The 25,346-nt window shown below is 39.8% G+C and overlaps 1 protein-coding gene across 6 annotated transcripts in view; it reads right to left on the bottom strand.

The window, feature by feature from the left end:
* Nucleotides 1-25,346, bottom strand: part of ATG7 (autophagy related 7) — a 254,822-nt gene that overhangs the window by 197,230 nt on the left and 32,246 nt on the right. For 5 of the 6 annotated variants that reach the window (XM_079795433.1, XM_079795434.1, XM_079795435.1 and 2 more), the window contains 4 exons: nt 19,595-19,712; nt 17,409-17,486; nt 13,701-13,817; nt 12,133-12,282 (listed from right to left, as the gene is read on the bottom strand). In XM_079795433.1, coding sequence (XP_079651559.1) covers nt 12,133-12,282; nt 13,701-13,817; nt 17,409-17,486; nt 19,595-19,712 — 463 coding nt within the window. Of the gene's footprint in view, nt 1-3,031; nt 3,096-12,132; nt 12,283-13,700; nt 13,818-17,408; nt 17,487-19,594; nt 19,713-25,346 lie in introns of those variants that run through there. The other variant, XM_079795438.1, reaches the window with a different exon arrangement.

Below are 25,346 nucleotides of genomic sequence, written 5' to 3' on the forward strand. Positions count from 1 at the left end.
TCTTCAGTGATGACTTCCCGTGCCTAAAGTGGTCACTCTGTTCTTTCTGCTTCCACAGCATTTTGAATGTTATACATAACATTTTCACTTTTTCTGTCTCCTTTCTCTCAAAAGACAATAAATGCTGAGCACCTAGCTCTTGATTTCTAAATACCATTCTCCAATAAAAGGAATCAGGGCTCCTTGGACACGTGGCTAATTCTAGGGCTGAGGCAGGAAAAACACAAGAGGAACTTGGAGCATCTTGTATATTAGAAAAGAAGGAAGTGCACAATAAACAAAAGGATAGGATGTCAAGAGGACACCAGAGCCAACTGAAAGGCCTGGGAGGGGCAGGTGTGGGGTGAAGGGGATCAATGGGGGGAAAAAACAAAGGGAACAGCTGTAATACTTTCAACAATAAAGACAAATTTTACAAAGTGTTTGTGTTTTTTGTTTTACCCTGATAAAAAGAACAAAGAACTCTCAATGGCCAAGGTTGGACCAATATGGGCAACATAACAAATAACGTCATATGATTTTATAACCCATAATATAAAATAAATTTCTATGAAACCATTCTGATATAAATAAATGATGGATAAGTAAATATGTAAAGGTAAAGGAACAAGTCTTCCTCTCAGATTTCCAAACAATATATGTAGATACATACTGCCTCCTCCATGAGTAGAGCTTAAGCCTTCTCCTCATTGAGAGCAGTTGGAGTTAGTGAATCACATCCAAAGAAAAAATAGTAACCTTGCAGTGGAGAAACGTGGCTAACACTACCTAACCAAGTGATTAAGTTTAATACCACCAGGGATGCTATGTGGATATCAGGTACCTTCTGATATGATGTGATGAAAAGGGTGTTTCACCTCAGCGGTATTCTTTCCAAAAACCTGTAACCCCAGTCTAATAATGAAAAAGACAACATTAGCCCGGCCAGTGTGGCTCAGTGGTTGAACATCGACCTATGAAGCAGGAGGTCAGGGTTAGATTCCCGGTCAGGGCACACAACTGGGTTATGGCTGATCCTCAGTAGGGGCATGCAGGAGGCAGCCAATCAATGATTCTCTCTCATCATTGATGTTTCTTATGTCTCTCTCCCTCTCCCTTCCTCTCTGAAATAAAAAAAATATATATATTTAAAAAGACATTAGATAAACCCAAATTAAGTGGCATTCTACCAAAATAACTGCCAAGTACTCCTTAAAACTGTCAAGATCATCAAAAACAAGAAAAGGCTGAGAAACTGTCTGAGAGGAGGCCTGACAACAAAATGCAATGTAGGACTGCTGGCTCCTAACCCTCGCCTGCCTGCCTGCCTGATTGCCCCTAACTGCTTCTGCCTGCCTGCCTGATTGCCCCTAACTGCTTCTGCCTGCCAGCCTGATTGCCCCCTAACCGCTCCCCTGCCAGCCTGATTGATGTCTAACTGCTCCCCTGCCGGCCCAATCACCCCCAACTGCCCTCCCCTGCCGGCCTGGTCACCCCCAACTGCCCTCCCCTGCAGGCCTGATTGCCTGCAACTGCCCTCCCCTGCCGGCCTGGTCACCCCCAATTGCCCTCCCCTGCCAGCCCGATTGCCCCCAACTGCCCTCCCCTGCTGGCCTATTCGCCCCCAACTGCCCTTCCCTGCCAGCCTGATCACCCACAACTGCCCTCCCCTGCCGGCCATCTTGTGGCAGCCATCTTGTGATGACGTGGAGGTGGCCATCTTGTGATGACATGAGGGCATCGTGCAAGGGAGCGAGGGCCACTTAGGCTTTTATTAGTATAGATGACTAGTCTCATCACTGGAGATTTGGAATCACTAATAATGTTGTTAGCAGAAATGCCCATGTACAGACTTTTCATGATCAGTACCATCTCATTTAATCCTCACTACAACTCCATGAAGAAGGTACTATTATTTTCCCCATGATTCACTTGTGACAGAGGGTATGTGCTGGATAAACTACAAAAGTAATCATCGCTTAAACTTCAATTAAAAAAAAAAATCAAGGGCATTTACAACTGTTACCCAGCAAGAAAAGGGGAGAGAAGGGAGAAATTAGCATTCTATTTCTCTAACACTTGAAATGGGTTAGAAAAGAAATGGCCTGATGCGATTAAAAACAAAAAAAAGCATTGGCTGAAGCAGTATGTGTTCTAATCCTGCAGCTCATTGATTTTAAGATCTTGGGGAAATTCTTTCCTCACCTCTAAAATGAAGGAGTTGAATCATTTTATCTAAAGGGATTCCTTCAAGCTCCAGAATTATAGAACTTCAAAGAACATTAAAGAGAAAAAAAAATCCTACATAGATTATAAAACAAGACAGATAATATTATTAAGGTTCAATTTTATAGGGTGTCTAAAGGCTATTCAATTTATTTAGGAAGAACCTACACAGCATCAATCCAGAAAATGCCATTCATATAGAGATTTTGTGGTTCAATTTTCAAATGTGACTCCATAAACCTGGGCTCTGATCAAATGTCCTGAGTTACTCTCATGCAACTTTGGACAATTTATTTAACCTCTCTATGCCTTAGTTTTCTCATCCATAGGATAACTCTCACCTGCACTTAGCAAAGACATAGGCAAGCACTCAACAAATAGTGACTATACCACAATGTAAATAAACTCTACTATAATAACTTCACTCACCTATTTGTTCATTTCAATCTATCACCATTACATAATTATCTATCTTTAGTAACAAAGTTATCTTTTATTAACTGGTAGAGAGAAGAAGTGGATAAGTTCTAGTTGATCAAATATTCTCCAGGTCTAGGTTTTATCATCTGCAAATGTAGAGTTGGGACTAAGTGGTACTTAAAGTATATAAATTAGAATGTTATATTACATACTACAGTGGATGACTAATTTCAAAGAATGAGCATATTTCTGACACTAAATACAAAGGCAATGAGATAGGAAGGTAATAAGAAAAAAAGAAAACTTTTTTTGAGCAGAAAAGATCAGGAATAAGTTCTTAGAGCAACATGACCTAAGATGAGCTACAGAAAAGGAATGAACTGCTGAAGAGAAATCTATCACTTACCCATAAAGGGAGGTCAGCGTGAAAATGCTTTGAAGTAACCCTCCTACTCACATGAGGCAAGCATCTGGACAGAAAAATGACAGAATCCATTTGACACTAGGCTGAACATCATTTAATAATCCTTTGATTTTTTTAAAGTGACTCCAAAACCTGTTAAGTGCTTTAGAAACTAAATCAGGAAGCTCAGTTATTGTAGAAATACAATGGAATACTATGCCGCTATAAAAAAGAAGGAATTTTTACCATTTGCAACAGCATGGTTGGAACTGGAGAGCATCATGCTAGCAAAATAAGCCAGTTGGAGAAAGATAAATATCACATGATCTCACTCATATGTGGAATATAATGATCAACATAATTTGATGAACAAGAATAGATCCAGAGACAAATCGGGGGGGGGGGGGGGAGGGGAGGGTTAGAGAGTAACCAAAGGACTTATATGCATGCATATTAATATAACCAATGGACACAGACACTGGGGTGGTGGGGGATTGCCCGGGGTGGGAATGGCTGGGGAGAAGGGGGGTCAATTGGGGAAAAAGAAGACATATGTAAAACTTTAAACAATAAAAAAATCATAAAATACAAAAATAAAAAACAAACAAAAAAATAATCATTAACAAGGAGTTCTGGGTTCTAGAACTGGTTTTGCCGCAAATTCATTGTGTGAACTTATACAAATCACTTCCTTTTATGATACAAATCAGTAGAAAGAAGCAAAATGTAATTGGAAAAATACTTTGTTTAAAAGGTTTATGAAATAAATATTTCTCTCTACTTGGCTGAGAGCATACAACTCAATGAAGTGGTCCAGTCATGATCTGTCTATGGTCCACCCAGCAATTTGCTGAAAAAGTACAACATGAGAAAGGAAAGGAGGGAAATTGTCAACTTGAGTGTCTGAGAAATTTTTACCCTAATCCCATTAAACATGTACATCTGATAAATGGCTATTACCTAAACATTTGATATAACAGAAAATGCATAAAAGAAATTACATGTTTTAAAAGTATGAGAAAATTATTCAATTCTCTAATGCTCGGTGATATAACAGACAGCTGCCAAGATGCAAAGATCGCTAAGTGAAGAGCCCACTAAAAGCATACCAATGCTATTGCTCTCGTCTAAAGATTCTAAAGCCCTAGAATTAAAGCCTAATGGTTTTGAAATTACAAAACATTTCCCAAACATCCAATCTTCAATAACTGCTTTGAAGAAAACAGAAGACTCAAACAAGCTTTCCAGAAAGATTAGTAATGGGGTAACTACTTAGGCTACTTTCAACGCAATCACAAGAACTATTTATTGTAACAATATGGTGCCATCATGACTTGTAAGTGGAATCAACATTTTATTGAGGGAAATAAAACTTAAACAATGCTCATTTTCAACTAACCAAATGTATACAACATTCAATGTTGATAAGGGTACATTATTGGCAAGAGAGAAAATTGGCAGTTTGGGCCAATAGTTATAAGCAGTGGTGTGCTAGAGATGGCTTGGGAGAGCCTACTTTCTCTTCCCATCTCCGAATAATGTGACTTCGCAATGGTGGCTTGAAATTGGCTGTGATGGGATCACTGACACCACGAAAATAAGCAAACACTACAAAATCAGGGTCCCCTAGCCCCAAAAGCCAATTGTCAAATGGACAACTTTTGATTTTAAGCCTTAAAATATTCAAACTCTTCAACCCAGTAATTCCACATCTAGAAGTGTAAGGAAATAATTCAAAATAGGAAGGAGGGGAGGAATTTCATGCACAAAGAAGCTCCTAATAGTCCTACCTAATAATAGACAAATATGCAAATTGACCGCACCTTCGCTACGCCCACCAGCCAAGCCACGCCCACCAACCAATCAGGACGAGTATGCAAATCACCCCAACAAAGATGGCGGCTAATTTGCATATCAAGACAGTGTAGAAAGAAGCCAAAAGCTGCAGAAGGGAGCAAAGCTGCGGAGAAGCAAGCAAGGGGGGGAGGGAGGAGAAAGGAGGAGCGGAGGCGGGGCCGGGGGAGAAGGGAGAAAAGCAGGCGGGCTGGCGGAGAAGGTGGGCCGGGGGACAAGGGAGGAGCGAAGGCGGGGCAGGGGGAGAAGGGAGAAAAGCAGGTGGGCTGGCGGAGAAGGCGGGCCGGGGGACAAGGGAGGAGCGGAGGCGGGGCCAGGGGAGAAGGGAAAAGCAGGAAACCCTATTGCAGGATTTTTCCTGCAACGGGAACGCTAGTAAATAAGTATAAAAAATCTAAATGTAAAATTTGGTAAAATAAATTATCAAATGTATCAACTTAAAAGGATGTTGATATAGAGCATAATACTATTATGCTAAAACTAGTGGCCTGGTGCACAAATTCGTGCACATTGAAAGAAAATTAAGTAGAAGAAATATTTTAATATTGCTATTGGCCCTCTCTCTATAATAGAAGTGTCAACCAAATTCATGATCGACAATGACAGATGGAAACACACATGTGCAATTGGTGCCAGAGAGAGCTTTATATGTATCATGCATGCGCAAGTCAACTTAACCTTTTATAGATATAGAACAAATTTGCTTAATTAGACCTGCTTTCTGATTTTGCTAAACTTTTCCAGCCCAGTGAATTACCCCAACTTTCAGGTAACTGAAAGCAACACAGCAGTAAATATCAACATGAAGCAGACTATTATTGTAGATCATGCTGGGAGAACGAAGGGTAAAATATTTAACTGCAGCAGTGTTTGACTATATTCTGTGCAGTGAGAAAACCTGAAGACATTTTCAAGATCCACCATTCCTTACTTCCTTTCAGTTGGGTCAAGTCTCTAAGCTTTCTAAATCTCTATTTTCCAGCTAATGAAAAGAAAATGGGATTCCACCGAATCTCCTATCTACCTACTCCAGTACTTCTGTGAAGATCAAATGAGATGAGGCACAGGAAAACACTTCACAGACATTTGGTTACAGTGTAAAGTGTTTGCACCTGGCTATAAGGCAAGTCGTGTTCCTGGGCTGCAGAAACTACAAGGAAGCTAGTTGTCAGTAGGGAGAGGAAGCCAGGCGTTGCTATGTGACATCATTACCTGGATGGACACTTAGCATATTAGCCATAGATAGATAGATAGATAGATAGATAGATAGATAGATAATACAATAAAACAGAATATAGTAAAATCTTTGTCTTTAAAAGATAGGCAGAAAAAAATTAGGAGGAAATATACAAAATGCTTACTTTTAAAAAAAACCCAAAAACTTAAATAGTTGAAGAGCTTTATAATACTTCAAAAACAGGAAGATACAGGTAGATATAAAATGAATGAAACCATGCCTAGTACAGTTCATTTATCTGCCAATATTCTCGAAATAGGTACACAGCACTGTCCAAATATAGGTGATGAACTATTTGTGAGTCCTAAATCATTTAGTGGGTCACAACTATCATTTTTCAAAAAAAAGATAAAACAGAATAGGATAAAAAATAAGCAGAGTAAAGTATTATTTTGTTAAAGTTTTGTTTTCGTTATATATGTATATATATATATATATATATATATATATATATATATATATATAAAGACACACATAAATATGATTATTGAGTCATAATGTAACAGGTGTTTTTAACTATCAGTAACAGTCAAAGTTTGGAATTAGCGATCATCTTAAAAACCATAAGTCAGCCAAGAAATGAGAGAAAACCAATCAAAGATGCATTGGCTATTGAGTTTTAATTTTAAGAAAGCAGCGAACTGGTAAAAGCTTCCTGAATTGTCTAGGGATTTCTGAACTGATAACCCTGCAAATCTCAGGAGGGCTTCTCTAGCAGGCAGACTAGTCCTAATTTCTTCAGGTATTTTTGAAATCCAAAAAGGCAAGGAAGTCTGCCTTTCTTTGGTAAAGGCAAAGTTGGCAGCATGACTCAGGGCCTCAAAATTCCATTTTAATAGAATAGCTGGAGACTGAAGTTAGTTCAAAGAAAAGAATTTTCTTTTGAAAATGAAAACTGACAAACTTATTCTAAGAAAATACAGTGGGAACAATTATAACATGTGAGTAAAACTTAATAAAGCCGGTTTATATCCATCATCTGTTAATTCTCAAACCATCTACAAGGAAGAGGGTGTTATTCCTGGACACTTGTGCATGAGAAGGGAGCTGAGACTCAGAAAGTTTGGCTCGTGAAGTTGCAGTTGGGACCCAAAATCTGGCCTTCTTACTCTATCACAATATGCTCTGAGCCAAGGAAAGAAAAGGGATGCTTCTTTTTCCATTACATGAAGCATTCTGACTGTAGGAGGAAGGTTATTCACACGAAAATAGGCCATTCCATTCTCTAACCTCATTCCCCTTCTCCTCATCTATAAAATGGGAACAATACTACTCACTTTGCATGGTGTTGGAAGGATTATGGATAGCAAGTATAAGTAACTAGCTCTGTGTTGGGCACACAGTCAGAACTTAGGGCATAGTAGCTGCAGCTGCTGTTGGCTAAGTGCACAGTGAGGAATCATGATTCTCTTTGGGGGCAGGTACCCACTCTCTCCCAGCCAGCTGAGGCTCCAGACATCAGTGAGCAGCATCTTTGGATGCAAAGGCCCCACTCTGGCTTGGAGCAGAGATGAGCCATCTCCCTCCTTATCTCAACAATCCCACAGGATCCTGCAGGCAGGCTAAGCCCTGTCCTTCTCTTTATCTTCCTCTGAGCCAGGGACCCAAACAGGACTCATGAATGGATTTCAGTGTTCTGTGGATCCTCTGACATTAGATATTAGACCTGTGCACAGATATGTATTTTTCTGTGATGAGGATCCATTAGTTCCACCAAATTCTCAAAGAGGTTATTCATCACCACCCCGTCCCAAATTAAGAACTACTTCTCTAAATTACCCATTGCAAATCACATACCTCCCTTATATTCCTTCTCCAGTCAGAACACTAAGCAGGTCTGTGACTTATACTAGACATAAACTTACATAAACTTAAGTGGGACAATTTGGGAAAGCCTTTATAAGATAAATGGCCTTAATCAGATAGCAGAATACTCACATTGAAGAAAACACTATAATGAGCCATACTAAGAGTGACCTACTACTTATTAAACGCCTACTGTGTGTCAGGTACTGACCCAGTTGCCTCACATATGTGAGCTCTAATCCTCACAACAACTCATACATGCATCCATTCTTCCATGTATTTTATACACGAGGCAAGATACTATAGGATGCAGATGCAATGGGTGATAAAGCAAAGATAGGGTACCTGCCCTCAAGGAGCTTACATTTACATGAGAGAAAAAGATATTAATCAAAGATAACCCAAGAAAACGTACAATTACAACTGTACTAAACATTGCAAAGAAAAACTAGACAGTGCTATGAGAGCCCAATGCAAGTATGACAACCCTTTTTACAGAGGTCAGGGAGGGTTTCTCTGAGGAATCATGATTAAGTTTAAATTCAAAGAAAGAATAAATACTTCACTGGGCAAAAGGGAGAGATGGAGGTAGGGTGGAAGAGGCAGAAGAGAAAAGAGAGAAAAGGGCTTTCCAGGCAAAAGGCACGTGTAAAAGCCCTGTGCTGTGGCAGGAGAGCACCTAGCAGCACCTTTGAGGTGTGGCGAGATGCAAAAACAAGAGGGAATGCGGACTGACTTGGGGCTGGAACTGCACAGGGGCCAGGTCATGGAAAGTCTATGTGCCATTTTAAGGAATTTGGATATTATTCTTAGAGTTCAGGGAAGAAGACATTGCTAGTTTTATTTGGAGAGTGACACGATCAGATTTGCTTTTCAAAGAATTGAATAATATGGATAATATGGGGACAGATTAAAGGGAGGTCAGAGCAGACACAAAGAGATGATTAGGAAGCTATTGCAGTAAAGCAAATGAAAGATCCCAGCAGCTTAGAGTGGGATGGTGGCAGAAGAAATACAAAGGTGGCAGACTAAGAGAAGTTTAGGACAGGAAATCCATAGGTTATGGGGGTGGTAAAGGACAGAGAGGGGTCTGGCAGGCTGCGCAGATCTCTGGCTCTCATGGCTAGATGGAAGGTGGTATCACTGCAAGACATTGATGCCCAGAAGAGGATCAGATTTGAAATGAAGATTATGAGTTCAGCTTAAAGATATTGAATTTGAGGGGGTGGAGAAAGCAGGCAACTGGATAACGTGGTCTGGGGTCCAGAGGGAGGTTCATAATGGAGGAAGTGGTTACAGGGATCAGGGACACAGTGAGATCCTCCAGAAAAGAAATCAGACTGAAAGGAGAGGAATAGGGAGTGATGCCAATATTTCTCCATCTTACATGTGAGGACACCAATGCTCACAGAGAAACCAAAGTGCTGGTGAGAGGAGGAGGCAGAGAAAAAAGTAAAACACGAAGCCAGAGCTCAACTGCAGGAGTTCACACTGAAAAGAATGCCTATTTTTTTAAGAATAAGGCAAAAGCCTTCAAGGACACTTCATGAATCAGGAACACTAAAGAAGAAACTGGACTTATGTGAAAGAGTGAACTAGATTAATAAAAATAAAAGCAGAAACAACTTCAAGGTTGCACAGAAAGCTACTTTCCCTGAAGCCTTTTGTGACTAGACCAGTCCAAAATGGTCTCTCCCTCCTCTCAATACTCACACATCAGATGCCCATTAAGTGTCAGGCATTCCACTAAATGTTGAAGACACAGTATGGGGTCAAAGATGATTTCTGTGCTAAAGTTGTTCACAGGCTGGTTAGGGAGAAGAAGCAGGCAGATAAACAAATCAACAATGACAGTAGAGCTCAGTCAGTGCTAGGAGAGAGGCTGCTACCCAAACACAGAAGAGGGCTATCAAACAGTGATGAACCAGCCCAGCCAGCATGGCTCAGTGGTTGAGCGTCGACCAATGAACCAGGAGGTCACAGTTCGATTCCCAGTTGGGGCACATGCCCCAGTTGCAGGCAGGAGGAAGCTGATCAATGATTCTCTCTCATCATTAATGTTTCTCTCTCTCCTTCTCCCTTCCTCTCTGAAATCAATAAAAATGTATTTTGAAAAAACAGTGATGAACCAGAAAAGGGGTGAGATCCTAGCCAGGTGAAGGAAAGAAACAGAAATAAAGACATTTCTGAAGGCACAGAAGGGGAGGAGAGGGGTGGGGAAGGAGAAGGGGGGAGGAGAGAGGGGGGAGAGGGGGAGAGGGAGAAGCATTGGACATTTGGAAGGCATAGTTTTAGACAGAACATAGGATGCCTCTTGAGGGATGAAGCTAGAATGATGGACAGGAACTAGTCTGAAAAGGCCCTGAATGCCAACCTAATTTGTTTTATTTTATCCTGAAGTCAACAGGAACCATAGAAAAGTGACATGATCAAATTTACATGTTAGAAAATGCATTTGGGCAGTACTGTGAGGGACAGATGGGACATTCGGGACCACAGATGGGGAGGTTGCCCAGGAGGCCATGAAGCTCCTATGAGGCCATCCATCTGCACAGTTTCTGGTGAACCTTTCTAGAACAAGATGGGGCACAAACATCCAAAGTATCGATCATATCATTTCATTGGCACTTCTCTTCTACTACCTGAATTTTTAGTTAACTTTCCACAAGTCATGTCTCATCTCCCTACAAGACCTCAGGTTCTGTGAGAACATATACACTGAGCAATTCTAAGCTTTCCTAAGATGCGACCCTAAACCAGTGAAGAGCTCTATGCCTGAACTTGGCAGGTGGTTGGTCTCAGGGTCAGAACACAGGTAAACTTGCCCAAAGTAGACACCAGAGATTTGTTCAGTCTTTGAAAAGATGTTGCTGTTGAGGAAGAAAGGAATTGGATGCATATTTAAGCACCTGCCGGGTTTGATCCATTTGATTCCAAAGGGCAATCTGCACCCAAATGATAAGAGAATGGAAGAAAGCACATGAGCTTTGGAATTCAGACCACTTGGCCGTGTGACTCTGAGTCTCATTTTCATTAAATAGAAAATGCAGATACTAATAAAACCTATTTCACAAAGTTATTATAAGTTCAAGTGGGTTAAAGCTCTTTTTCAACTGTCAAGTGCTCTGCAACTAGTTATTATTTTGGCATAGGTGCACTTTGGGGGAGGACCTCTTATTTACCACTCATAACCTGAATTAGTTGCCTTCAAACACAAGCCATTTAATCCTGCCTGCTATCACAATAAGACCTCATTCTAGATTGGACTTTACATTATTAATGATTGGTCTCATTGCTGCTAATTTAGCTACAGTTCTGTGAAACTGCCTAGGGGGAGAGAAAATAATTTTAATAAAACTTCAATCCTTAGTCATTATTTAAAAAAGGGCTTCCTCTGAAAAAGAGTATACTTAGACATGATGTAGATATGGTCCCTGCCCTTTAGGCGCTTACAGACTAATACAGCACAAAAAGTAATTTGTACAAGGGATTTGTTGAGTAGAAAATGAGGATCAAGGCTTAAGTGCCATGAGATCAGAAAGGGATAGGTTACACATGGCCCCACCCTGAGAAGGCTTCACAGTGGAGGTAGAATTTCAATAAAAAGAAGGAGTTTCATAGAATTTTCACAGGTAGAATATGTTTTGGGAAGATGATACTACATGAGGATAAAGAGAGATATAGGAAAAATTCTAGGCATAGTTGACTGGGGGGGTTGTCTAATGAAAACAGACAAACTTAGTTGGAGCAATGGTTTAAGAGGAAAAAGGTGAAAGATGAGGCAGGAAAGTAAGCTTGGAGCCAGAAGGAAGACACCATTAACTCTTGATCAATAAATGATATAGCGAATGTGAGCAGTTTGAGGCAGGCCCTTCTTTAGTATTGGTGTACAAGATGGAAGCAAGAAGACTCTGCTTGTCCAGAACTACAGTGGTAGCTCTGGGAATAAATTAAAACTTACATACAAAATATATTGGGGAGGAAAACTGAAATAATTTCATTGCTAATGGGAAGCAAGGAATCCAAAATTACTCTGAGGTGCAACAGAGCTAGAAAATTCTGAAGAAGGAGCTGATTTGGGAACTGCAGTGTGGGAGAGAATGAAGATAATGAAATGTTCTGAAACATTCTTTGGAGGGATAAAGAAATCAAAATGAGTTTGAATTTTTCAGTGGTCTATCATAAAATGATACTCAGTTTCTCTGACCTTTGTCCTTTGATCTTGGAAGAAATCACTATAGTGTTTAAGCAAGGAAACCAGCACCGTGTTCTCATCATACTTGATTAAGAAGTAAGGTAATGCTGGGACTCCTTCAGCTTGACAAAGATCATCATATGCACGCTCAAGGGCTTGAATCTGAAAATAGGAAACATTGAGTTATTCTCCAGAAATTACATATATGGTGCTGAGCTAAAAACTGACATATAATAAATGGTAATTTCAAGCCAGAGGACTGGAAATGACTGATCACATCCCTATTATCTTTTGCAGCAAATGAACATAAGAGTGACCCAAATAATGCCACTCACTTTTATATAATATTTTTTACATGCATGGTGGTGTCTCTTAGGGGCACAAAAGGACATTTTATGGTACAGCATGGTAGTTCTCTAAGATATGAACCACAAAGGTTGAGAGAGGTCTCCAAACATTATTTTTCTTCTGGGATAACCAAGCATGATTCTATGATTGATGAATTTTAACCTGAACCGTTCCATAATCTTTAACGATTAGAGAACATTTCTGTCTTGAAAGAAACCTCACACCCATCAACAGCCAATTCCCATGTAAAATCCTTTCTCCCAGCTTATATTTCTCCTTGGGAAATTAGACCATGTTATCCAGTTGCCTGCTTTCTCCTGAACCATTCCATAAACTTTAACAACTTTATTGAGACACATTCACTTACTAAACAACTGACCCATTTACAGTGCACAATTCAATGTTGTTTTTAGCATGTTCACAGGATTATGCAACCATAACCACGATTTGAGAACATTTTTGTCTTAAAAGAAACCTCATACCCATCAACAGCCAATTCCCATGTATAATCCTTTCTCTCAACTTATATTTCTCCTTGGGAAATTAGTTCCACAAAACCATATCCTTTGACGTTTCTTAGTAAACACACTTATTATTTTTTAATCAGTAATGGCTGCTCCCTGGTTTCAGAATTCAGGGTTTTAGTGACTGATGTGCTTCATGAATTCAAATCATTTTGCCACTCAATTTTTGCTTCAATAACAGTCAGAATTCTTTGGTTTAGGACTGTGTTCTATCAGCCTGATTATTTTCATTGCTCTTTTCTGGACCATTTCTAATGACCTTATTATCTTTCTTAAACTGCAAAGACTAGCTCTGCATGTACCATTCCGGACACAGAAGTTCTGCAACTTGGCATGAGGGAAGAAGAATGTCTTCTATTTGGTTTCAAAGGCTCTCATTCCAAAGTATAGTGTCTTATGATCCCCCCACTGAAAGTGAAAACCACATTTTAGAAAAGTCTTTTTTAAATGTTCCTATAATTCCCCCCTACTGGCTTAGAATTTTACCAAATGTCACTGAAAGCCTGGAAAATTATTGCTCACTACTTCTTCAAAAGGATTTTATAAACATTTTGTAAATAAACCTGCTCCAAGTACCATCATTGCAAGATTCCATAGTGACCAGCTCTTCATTCAGACAAGTGTCTATCTGTCTTTAGAATGTACTAGATAAACTAAGCTTGCATGTTAAATCCAATTGTACCTGCATTTTGCTTTATTTGTTGATACCTGTTTTGGTGAAAACCTTTGATCCAAGCCCACTGGCCCCTGAATGAGGGGTATACTCTCAGGAAGGCAGAGAGCAGGGGAGCAAAACCAATAATAGAAGTGGTACTTCTTCAGATCCTAAAAGAAAGAAAGAATGTAACAGGATATCAGAATAGCACCAATGATTACACTGAAATGCATCTATTAATGTAACGTCCCATAACCAGGTAAGATAGAAGACTGATGCACACAAGATATGACCAGCTTCTGAGAAATTCTCATCTCCAATAGAACTCATATTTCTGTCATTATTTCAAAATATTCCCACACACCACATACTACTATATCAAGATAAACATACTTTTTTGCCATGTGCTACAAAAAGTGTTCAGTCAGTAATTGACATCATTGTCATCATTGTTTAATACACAAAACCACCCTGGGCGGTAACTATTATCATCCCATTTTATAGACAGAAAACTAAAGCTTACAGAGGGGAGAAGAACTTGAATAAAACAATGTTATTAAAGAAGCTGTGCTTATTCATAATCTATATATGCTGAGATAGCATTGCTCTCAGAAATGCCTTATTGGTGAAATTCAAATCAACAACTATGAAGTACTTGCTATGTACAAGGCAAAACATTAGACACTGACAATAAGAAGATAAATAAAACCCAGGCCCAGCCCTTGGGCAGCTCACTTTCTGCACAAAGCAGAGATAATGTGAGTGCTATATGTGTCACAGAAGAGCTTCTAAGAACTAAAGAACTTCGGGCAAGGGATGCAGGAGAAAGAACTGTGAAGCTGCCCTAGATACTGTTCCCACTCAGGCTGAATGCTCTTGCCTCTGAATTCTTGCATCATTTGTGGCCTGAAAAACTCATGTATAGGAACCCATAGTTATGTAGCTATTTGACAGCTTACATGCCAGTCTGTTACCACTGACCACGATGCAATTTATTTGGCTAATTAATATTTCTTCTTAAATCTTGCTATGAATAAAAAGTGGATGGTTGCTCCTTATTGAGATATAATTCACATACCATAAAATTCATGATGCTAAAGTATATAACTGAGTGGTCTATTTAGTATATTGACAAGGTTATACTACCATCACTACCAATTCTAGAACATTTCATCACCCCCCTACAAAAAAAATCACCAAAAAACCACTACCACAGCGATTTTCAACTGATGTGCCACAAAAAATTTTAAAATATACAATACCTGACTACTTAGTCAGGGGCACTGACCTCTTCTCCCTTAGATTGTCAAATTTAAAAAATGACAACAGTCAACACAACAATAGCCAACCGGTGTGCATGAATCAAAATTATACCTATTTTTTATCAGATCGGCAAAAAATATATTTTTTGGTGTACTGCAGAATTTTAGTAATTAGTTTATGTGTACCAAGAGATGAAAAAGGTTGAAAATTGCTGCATTAGCAGAAAATTCCCATCCCCTGGAAACCACTAATCTATTTTGTCTCTATGTATTTGCCTTTTCTGCACTTTTCATCTGAATTAAGTCATACTAGATGACTTTTTAAAATATAAACTTTATATATATGTGTGTGGGTGGGTGGGTTGGTGGGTGTGTCCAGCTGAGAAAGTCTAGTAATTACAATTTCTGCACTCTTTATTTCTGCCACTAATTGATCAATTAGGAATAAATTTTCTTTCAACAAGAGCAAAACAAACTACAAAACTGAAGTAATGAGGTGTCTGTTCCTTTGAGTCCTAAAAACAGCAGAAAAAAAAGAAACAACATCTCCAGAGATTATTTCTTTTTTGTACTTAAATGATTTGTCATAAATGACCTTTAGTAAAAGGTTAAACAATTCAAGATGAAGGACTTCACAATTTCTAAGGAGCTTTATCAGGTCATCCTCAAAAGTCCAAAGGCTTGAATTTCTTAGGATTCTTTTCAGGACACAAAAGGTCTTGATTAAATTAACATAAAGCCCTTTGTGCCTGAAGATTTTAAAAGATAAGAGACTTTTCATTCTTTTGAAGGTAGGCTAAGAATGCTCAGTAAAAGGGCAATAGGCTAACACACATACTGAGTCTGGGAAATGCCTTAAAACGTTAAGTGAGAGTGAATGTTATTTTTCTCTTTAAGTGCAAATTTTCAACTAGATTCCACTAACTAGAATTCTTGGTATAGAAAATATATTGATGTTAAAGTAACAAAACTAGAAATATTTAACTAGCACTATTTGTATCTATTCTAGTAGTAAACCTACAAAATTACTCAATTTTACAAATTACCAACATCAAATTGCACCTAGAAATTCCATAAAGAATTTAAAACTTTTTCTATACCCCCACTAATACACATTAAAGCAGTATAACTTATTAGAAAATGTGATCCTTTTATACAGCTGCCCTTTGATATAGCTTCCAGTTTGATTCTTATCATTCTCTCAGTAAATCAGAGAGGCAGCATTCAGAGAAAAGGGAGGATTAGTTTGTGGGGGAGGAAAAAAAGTAAGACTTATAACTTGGCAAAAAGAAGAAAAAAGAAAAAAAATGTGGGAAAGACGATTAACTGATGAAGCTGTAGTGAAGTAACACACTTAATGTACACCAATATCAATATGTTTATATGCCCCCGCCAAATAATTTATTCTCAAGAAATAAAATGGACAGGGAGAAAAATATCAGTATGGCCAGTATCATTCACTGAAGCAAATTTTTTTAACAGTGAGTATTGGAAACAATCTAGCTGTACAAGAGTCTATAGAATATACGCTCGACAGAATAGTATGTAGTCATGCTTTATAACAGAGGAAAAATTAGTTTTATATGTAGATGTATACAGATATACACACATATAAAACACAATGTGTTATTGAATTTTGCTTTATTGTGCCTTCACAGATGCTGTGTTTTTTACAAATTGAAGGCAAGACCTTCTACCAGCAAAAGATTATGACTCCCTTTCTTGCCAATACTAGCTTTACTGTAGTAGTCTGAAACCGAACATGCAATAGTTCCAAGGTATGCCTGTGCATTGCATATATATGTAGATATACACGTGTGTGTGTGTGTGTGTGTGTGTGTGTGTGTGTGTGTGTGTCGCTGGTATCTCTACAACAGTGGCTGCCAACCTTTTGGACCTCACGGACCACCAGTGGTCCGCGGACCACCGTTTGGTGACTGCTGCTCTACAATATACCCTGACCACTTTCCCCATCACCAGGACCAGCTTCTTTCCCTTACTTCCCTAGGCAGCAGATGTTACCCTAATGTGATTTCTTTTCCTCTTTAAAGCTGACCTCAATGTTCATTTTAATTAGATATCACTTATATAAAACATTTTTCCTTCTTAACAAAACATAACTGTGTGGACAAGCAAGGTAGTGTCATCTCTAGTCTACAGCAGCTTGAGGATGGCAAGGGTCCCTGAGAGATTACCTTTTCTTTATGTCAATGAACAAAGTAACCAAGCTCTGCAGGACTGTATTTAATAAAGACATTAGCAACAACCACTACTCCCTGAATCTGATTTTATTGTGTCCTGAACGATAAGAGTTTGATGACTGCGCTATATAAGCCATGAAATTATTACCAGTAATATGTATGATTATACCAGTATGATCAGTAAGAATGAATTAATTTTGCATTGGTTTCGGGAGAAGAGAGCAGACTGTTTTATTGGCACAATGGGCTTGGCCAGGGCATGTGAGCATGTCCTGTGACCCAGAGTCCATTTACTTACTGCAAATGTCAAGAGGAGGAATTTGTTGAGGAGGACAGGGTTTCTGAGAGCAGCTCCTGATTTTATGGATTCCCATATCTGCCAAAAAAAAAAAAAAAAAAAAAGTGTCGAGGTAAGTTATCAGGTATCTCTGAGCTTTTCACTCTCAAGTGAAGCATAGAGCTGTATAGCCCCAAATTCTTCTTTCCCACAGGCCTGGCACCACTTTTCCCAGACAATGAAGTGGGCCATTACCTCACTCCCCATTTCCCACTCCTCTCCACCAGCCACACTCTCATAACAGGCTGAGGAAAGTGAGAGAACCCAGAGGCCTCCTCTCGGTGGGTCTCAGCATGCCTCTGTTATTTCCTTCAACAAATGTTTCCTAGTATATATCAGGCACATCAGGGTTATAAAAATAAAAAAAATTACCCTCAAGAAGCTTACAGTCTAGTGAGAGATTAAGGCATAAATATCCAAGTATACCACCAGGTAGGATGTGCATCCCAGAAGGATGTAGAATTTCTGAGAGGAACCCCACACTGGGCTGAAAGATGGGAGGGAAAAGAGCCAGGAAGGATTTATGGGAGGCAGTGATTTGAACTATGTAGAGGGGTTTCTTAAAGCCTTATTTTGGATTATTTCACACTGAGATATGAAGGAAAGAGAATGAACTTCAAATTTATGAATACTCAGCAAGTTCTGTGACTAGAAGCAGAAGCTGGTACTGGTCAGCAGCTGCTTGTCACAAGATGTTTTAGTAGCTAATATTAGTTGCTAAACAGTGTGTCACTATGCAAGACAAATAAATGGTTCTTATGTGCCAATAAGAACCATTCCCTACATATGGGTAGAAGAGGGAATTAAGCAGAGAGAAGTTCCTGCTACTGAAATAATAACCGCGGAGGAGTGGACTGCTGCAGAGCAGACCCGAGCTTCTGATCAGCCAAGTGGGGGGACTTGTGGGGATAGTCCGAGCCCTGGGCAAGGAGTGAGGATTCCTGTGGGGAGCAACCTGCTTTTTCCATGATGGATTAAGACCTGACCCAACTTTGGAGCCGGCCTTTTAAATGTACAGCCAAAGCAGGAGCCCAGAAGCAGTCAAGCTGCAGGCCAAGAACAACCATCACCACGTGCATTCATCATGAGGGACAGAAGGGACACCTTCTTCAAGACCAACGGCAGGAAACTTCCTTCTCTGACCATGGCATGCACTCACATTAAAAGACTTTTTTTGTTGTTATTGTTTGTTTGTTTTTAAATATATTTTTATTGATGTTTTTAGAAAGAGAGGTAGGGGACGAGGAGAGAGAGAGAGAGAGAGAGAGAGAGAGAGAGAGAGAGAGAGAGAGAGAGAGAGAGAGAAAGAGAGAAAGAGAGAGAGAGGAGCAGGGATGTGCAAGAGAAACATTGATCAGTTGCTTCCTGCACACACCTGGACTGGAGATCAAACCAGCAACTGGGTATGTGCCCTGACTAGGAATCAAACCTTTCGGTGCACAGGGTGACACTCAAATTGAGCCATACCAGCCAGGGCAAGACTCTATTATTTTTTTGAGACTAGTGTGAAGACCACTCAATTAAGTGGTTTAGAGGGCATTTAAATAAATTGTCCCCCCATTTTAGTTCTTCACACTAACTCAGATATGAAGAAGTAAAGGAAAGACATTCCAGGCAGAGAGAACAAAAAGCAAGTGAAGGAAGGAATAAGAAGTGATTTACTGTGACCGGGTTAGAGAAGGCAGGGTCAAGAGTGACAGGACAGAAAGGCCACGGAGGCCAGGACACAAGGGGCCGTGTAAATCACACGGCGTGGTTTAGATTTAGCCCTGAGGATACTAGAGAGACTACACTATCAGCTCCAACAGCACTCCAGTGCTTAGAACTGGAAAGCCTCCTCAAGGGGCACAAAGAACCCAAAGGCATTCAGACATAAAAACAGAACTCAGACAGAGGTCAAGCTGTTTCAGAATGTTATAATGGGCGATCAGCAGCAAAGCTTTTCACACACTGCCCTGCATTCTGGCCTAACCCCAGGTGAGAGCATCAGTGTCTTCTCTCTGACCTTCCCACCAACACAGAAACCAACTATCTTTGAGTATCAACTATATACTAGTTTCTATGACAGATCCCTGCATCTGATCAGAAACACCATGCCTGCAGGACCACAGAAAATACAATGACTACATCATGTTTTCCCAGCTAACCTCATTTGCTGCTTGTTCCAAAAGTAGCTTCTTATCTGCAGCCTTGAAAGCCTCGAGTGTGTTGGTGTTATACAGTGTTCCAACAGCTGGGCAGCAATGGGCTGGGGTGGGAGCATTCCTGGATACAACAGAAACATGGTTAACAGGCACAGCTGGGACTCAGAGAGCCAGGGAATGACAAACACACCAGCACATCAGTGAGAGACAGAGGACAGTACTCTGGAGGAATAAATAGAAGACTGATTGTACATTTCTTTGGAAAAAGATGAATATATTGCTTAAAAAATAAAAACAGGCACTGAATCTCTCAAAAGCCTCTATATTCCCCTTACCCTAAACTCTAAGCATGCTGTTCTTCCACTGCCCCCCAAATATAAGTTCTTTCTCTATTTTTTATTTTTTTCCACCGTTAACCTGAAAGGGAAACATTATTTATTAAACTTCTACTGTGCCAAGAACTGTATAAGGCTTGAATTCTCATAACATGTTTAAATAACTTGCCTAAGGTCATATAAGAATAGGTAGAGCTAGAATCTAAAGTCGAACTAGTTAACTCCAAGATGCTATGCTGCCCACTCCTCACTCAGGCCTTCCCAGGGTTCAGGGCCCCATTCAAACCTTCCTCTTCCAGGAAGCCATCTCCCATTGTCTCTGGTAATGGTTTATATATAAAACAAAGTATAATATTTTAGAGTGTTTTCAAGACAGTCATATCCCCCCCAATCAGAGGACAGTAAGCTCCTTAGGGGCCAGGAACATGACCCTCTCTTCTGACTGTCCCAGAACCAAGCCCAGCCCAAACAGGCTCTGAACAGAGCTGCTTATGAGCAAACCCCTGGTGGTTGTCTGACTCACACAGACAAAATGTATTACACCTGGGCCACCTGCCAATCCATCACGCCACGTGTGTATAGTACAATGCCCAGGAAGGCTTCACAGTCTTCAGAGTAATCAAAGTCAAGAGAGGGAAAGATGAGTTGATTCTGAACACAAACTCAGATGTGGAGAAATCTGCTCTCTTCTCTAAAATGATTAACTTGTGGTTTAGTGGTTACAGATGATGCTAAATAAAAATATCATCTCAGCAGCCTAATACTGTTGTCACTTAACAACTACTGCAGAAAAGAAAAATGCATTGGTATTTATTGCACTGATGGTAGCTGTATTTAAAAGACCTGGTGTCTCTTCATTCTAAGTCTGAGTAAAATTTGGTTCAGAGGAGCTGCAAGAAGAGATCTAAGCCTACAACAGGTGTGAAGGGGTGCAATAAGTGACAAAGAGTCTGCCAAATGCAGTCTGTAAGGCTCAAACGCCAAGCCCTGGGGTGAAGCATTTTTCAATGTCCAAAGCCTTCCTTTGGGAGCTGATAAGTTAGCAATCACAGGCTGTTTGTCACCAGTCTACCCCAACATAAGAATATTTTTAATCCAGGTAAAATGAGGCCATCAAAAATAGTCCTGATGAGAAAATGATATCATGAAGAGGTGAGATTAAGCCTAGAGGGAAAAAGGAAGAAATAGAGAAGTTAAAAACTAGACCTACATTGTGCTGAAGAAAACACTGCTGAAACAGAAGGAAGAGGATAAGATCTAATTTAGATACAAGCACAAGAGGAGGAAGATACTCTCCTTCCTAAATGTCCAAAAGTCCTGGGTGTGTGAAAGCCATGCCCAAGCCTTGCTCTGAGAGTGGAAGAAACCACATCATGAGAATTCAAGCAACTGCCAGGACAGCTATGCTCCTAGAACATCAGTGCTCATGCAATTAGTGAGTGAGAACCAGAGGACGTTTCAACAGAGAAGCATTTTTCATGATTAAAGTTCTACCAGGGGAAGTGACCCGGGAAACAAATATAAAAAGTGACCTTGGGAAAGAAAACCATTCTTCTAGATTTTCAAGGTTCAAGTTCCATTTGTTCCACAAAGATGTGGCTCAGATGAGAACTGGAAAGAGCCCTAGACTTGGAAACAAGAGACTTTAGTTCAAATTCTAGTCCTGAACACTTGTTAAGTTTAGTTTTCTATAATTCCATTTACATGAAATGTCCAGAATAGGCAAATCTATGGACAGAAAGTATATTTGTGGTTGTCTAGGGTTGGAGGGAGGGAGAAGAGAGGAATGAAGAGTGACTGCTAATGAGTACAGGGGTTTCTTTTGGAGGGTGACGAAAATGTCCTGGAATTAGATAGTGGTGATGGTTTGCACAACCTGGTGAATATACTAAAAGCCACTGAATTGTACATTTTTAAATGGTGAGTTTTATGGTATATAAATTATACCTCAATAAAGCTGTTTAAAAAAACAGAATTAGAAATCTTCCCTACAGCCAACAGTGAACTCAAAATGATGTGTACACTAACCTTAAAGACTGGATCTCATAAAGGCCTAAGCCCAGGCCTGTTATCTCTGAAAATTTGGCTTTCACTTCACTCAGTCTCCCAGTGATTACGCAAGAAAGTACTGAGATTGTTTTGCACCTGTTATTACACTTGGCCAAACCAGGCATGTGGCCAGAGTCTCCAGAACAGACAGGCAGTGGAGGTGGTCAGGATGGAATAAATCCCCCAGAAGGGCTGAGGTGACTTTTCACACTTGTAGGAACCTTACTCCACAGCTTTGCATGGCCACAGGGAACTCTGGGAAGTCATACTCAGTCTGGGAGCATGCTGCATTATCTCCTGCTTTCCAAAATAATCTGAGTTTCTGATGATAACATCCTCTAACAGAGTCCATTGGTATCTTTCCATCAACCACATCCTATCCCATTTTGACAGCCATGCACTTAGACTGCTTGTAAGTAAATGCAATAATTATTTGAGAAACTAGGACATGTCCAGATCTATGTTAGGTAGTAGTAAGATAGGAGAGAATAAGAGACAGCCTGAGGCCCACACAGATAATTTTGCATGAGTCTTCTTTCCTTAACTACTTTTTAAGTTATTTGAGGGCTCCCCTTTTCTCTAATTGAGTCCATCTTGAAGCTTAGCAAAGAAAAATAGTTCTTATGACTAAAAAAGATAAATGTTCCTCAAGGGAAAGAGGCCCAGGGAAAGAAAAACTTAAAAAAAAAAAACACACCCAAAAAACAAAGTTTCATGCTTATACAAAAATTGTCCACCAAAATCTATTCTCTTCTTAAACAGAAACAGAATACATATAAGATGCTGGTAGCTGGGCACCACATATCCCAGGCTTCTGTGCAACATAATTGAGACTTTGCACTCTCCCCAGCAGAATCTGAGGGAGTGATGCATGTCCCTGCCTGGCTAGGACCTTTAAGAGACTGGGAATGTTTCCTCTACCTGTTTTCACCCTGGCTCGTTCCCTTTCTATATATTATTACCTGAAAGTGACAATTCCATCTTAAGCAGCACACAAAGGCAAGCCCCCGCACCCCCCCCCCCCCCACCCCGCCCCAGGATGATGAAGCCTTAAGAGGAAAGAAGAGTGGACCACCTCCCTGGACTACAAAGTGGACTATAAAGTGATCATTTACCTAATACAATTTAGAGAGCAGAATTCTGTGTTGCTAATTCTGGCAGAGATCCAAGAGGCTTCCGGAGACTCAGAGTAGAGGGGATTTATCTGGTGCTATGCAAAGCTGAAATATTCATGGCAGTTGTGAGAACTAGGACTGTTAGCTCTTCAACTGTATCTTATTCCTCTCTGTATGCCCAGTACCTAGCACATTACCTATTGTCAAGATACAGAGGAAACAATTAATAAGTATTTCTGAAATAACTATTACCTCTCCATATTTATTACAGCACAGAGCACACTATAATGCAAATATTTATCTTCTACCTCTATCCAGGGCCCCTCCAGAGCTCCGTGTTTCATAAGTCTTTGTATTCCTAACACCTACACATCCAGCATATAAGAAGCATTCAGTGTTTGATGAATAAATTCATAAAGATTTTCCTACAAACCCATGCAGAGGTGCAGTAATAAAAATAAAGTACAATAATAAGGAGCTCTAAGTGCATTCATTAAACTTCCAAACTGTCTTAGTCTGTTTGGGTGGTATAACAAAATATTGCAGAATGGTTGGCTTATAAACAACACAAATATATTTCTCAGGGTTCTGGATCAAGGTGCCAGCACGCTTGGGTTCCGGTGAGGCCCTCTTCTGGTCACAGACTGCCCACTCCTCCCTCTGCCTTCACATGGCAGAAGGAGCAAGCTAGCTCTCTGGGGACTCTTATAAGGGCAGTGATCCCATCCGTAAGAGCTCTCTCTGCCCTCATGACCTAACACTTCCCAAAGTCCCCACCACTTAAAACTATAACCTTGGGCATTGGGTTTTCAACATATGAATTTGGGGCTACACAAACATTCAGACCATAACACCAACCATCCTAAGAAAGAGGGACTCAGAAAATCATACACTTTTAGAACTAGAAGGAACACTAGAAGCTGAGAGTTAGAAATGAGGAAACTGAAGCTAAGAAACTAAAGGGACTTACTCTAGGTAACTTGGTTAATTGGCTGTAGATAGCCTTCAAATCCAGAGCTATTTTCATAACACTAGGGACTATGTTTTATTCTTGTTCCTCTCCCCCACTGCCTTCCTGGGAGCCCTCACATTTGTTCATTCAGTAGCTAAATGAACAAATATGACCAGAAAAAAACAAGCAATTTGTGTGAAAGTCATAGCTGTGGGATCACAGATTTTCTTAACTCCTTCAACTAAAACTTCTGGATCACTCAAATTTAAGATGCTTGGATTTTGTAGTAAGATCAAACTTACTACAAACTTCTGTGAACTGCTTTTTCTATCATTGTTCCAACGAAGGAAACTATTAATATCTTTTAAAAAATAATCTTCATTCTAGTATCAGAATAAAGATAGGAGAGAGGCAATGATGAATGTTAGACTATCTAGATTACATTAAAACTATACTACTGATAGTCTCTACTTTACCATCTTCAGATAATTTATTGCTTGTACACTGTCTGTACTTTCCTCATTATCTTGCAATTGCTCCAAAATTAAGTTAGTTTTTGCCAAAACAGGGAAGCGATTACTAGGATCTAATTTGTTTTGACAAATAATCACAGGAATTTATTATTGACCAACACTTACATTTTAAAGATATAAAGACTTACATTGTCTTGCATCTATGTAACAGAATTTTACAATTTGACTGAGATAAAGGAATAAAATGTGTTGAATTTTGGAGAGATTTTAAAAAGTCTATGAGCCTGGCCAGTGTGGCTCAATTGGTTGGGCATCATCCTATGCCCTGAAAGGTTGCTGGTTCCATTCCAGGCCAAGACACATGCCCGGGTTACGGGCTCAATCCCCAGTAGGGGGCATGCAGGAGGCAGACGATTGATTATGTTTCTCTCTCATTGATATTTCTCTCTCCCCCTCTCCATTCCTCTCTCTCTCTAAAATCAATAGAAACTTTTTTTTTTAATTCTAGGGTTACTTTATTTGAAATACCCTAACCTTTGATTTCTGTCATTTTCAAAAACCAGGCAGTCCTTACAAAGATCTCTGCCTTCCCCAAATCCCTTATCTTGACACTGCTAAAGTACAAGAAAGCAGAAAACATGGACCTCACTGAAGCCTGTAAGTCAAGCATGTCAAACGCAAAGGCTAACACGGGCCAAATAAACAAGGTTTAAGTTTATGTGGGCTGCAAAAAAACAAAAGCTTCAATTTTCATAAAAATGTAGGTTTATTTTGATAGAGAAATGCTGAATACAAAGGGCTGAAATAAATGAGTAATTGTTAACATAAAAT

Source organism: Cnephaeus nilssonii (genome assembly GCF_951640355.1).
Source record: "Cnephaeus nilssonii genome assembly, chromosome: 17".
Classification (NCBI taxonomy): Eukaryota; Metazoa; Chordata; class Mammalia; order Chiroptera; family Vespertilionidae; genus Cnephaeus; species Cnephaeus nilssonii.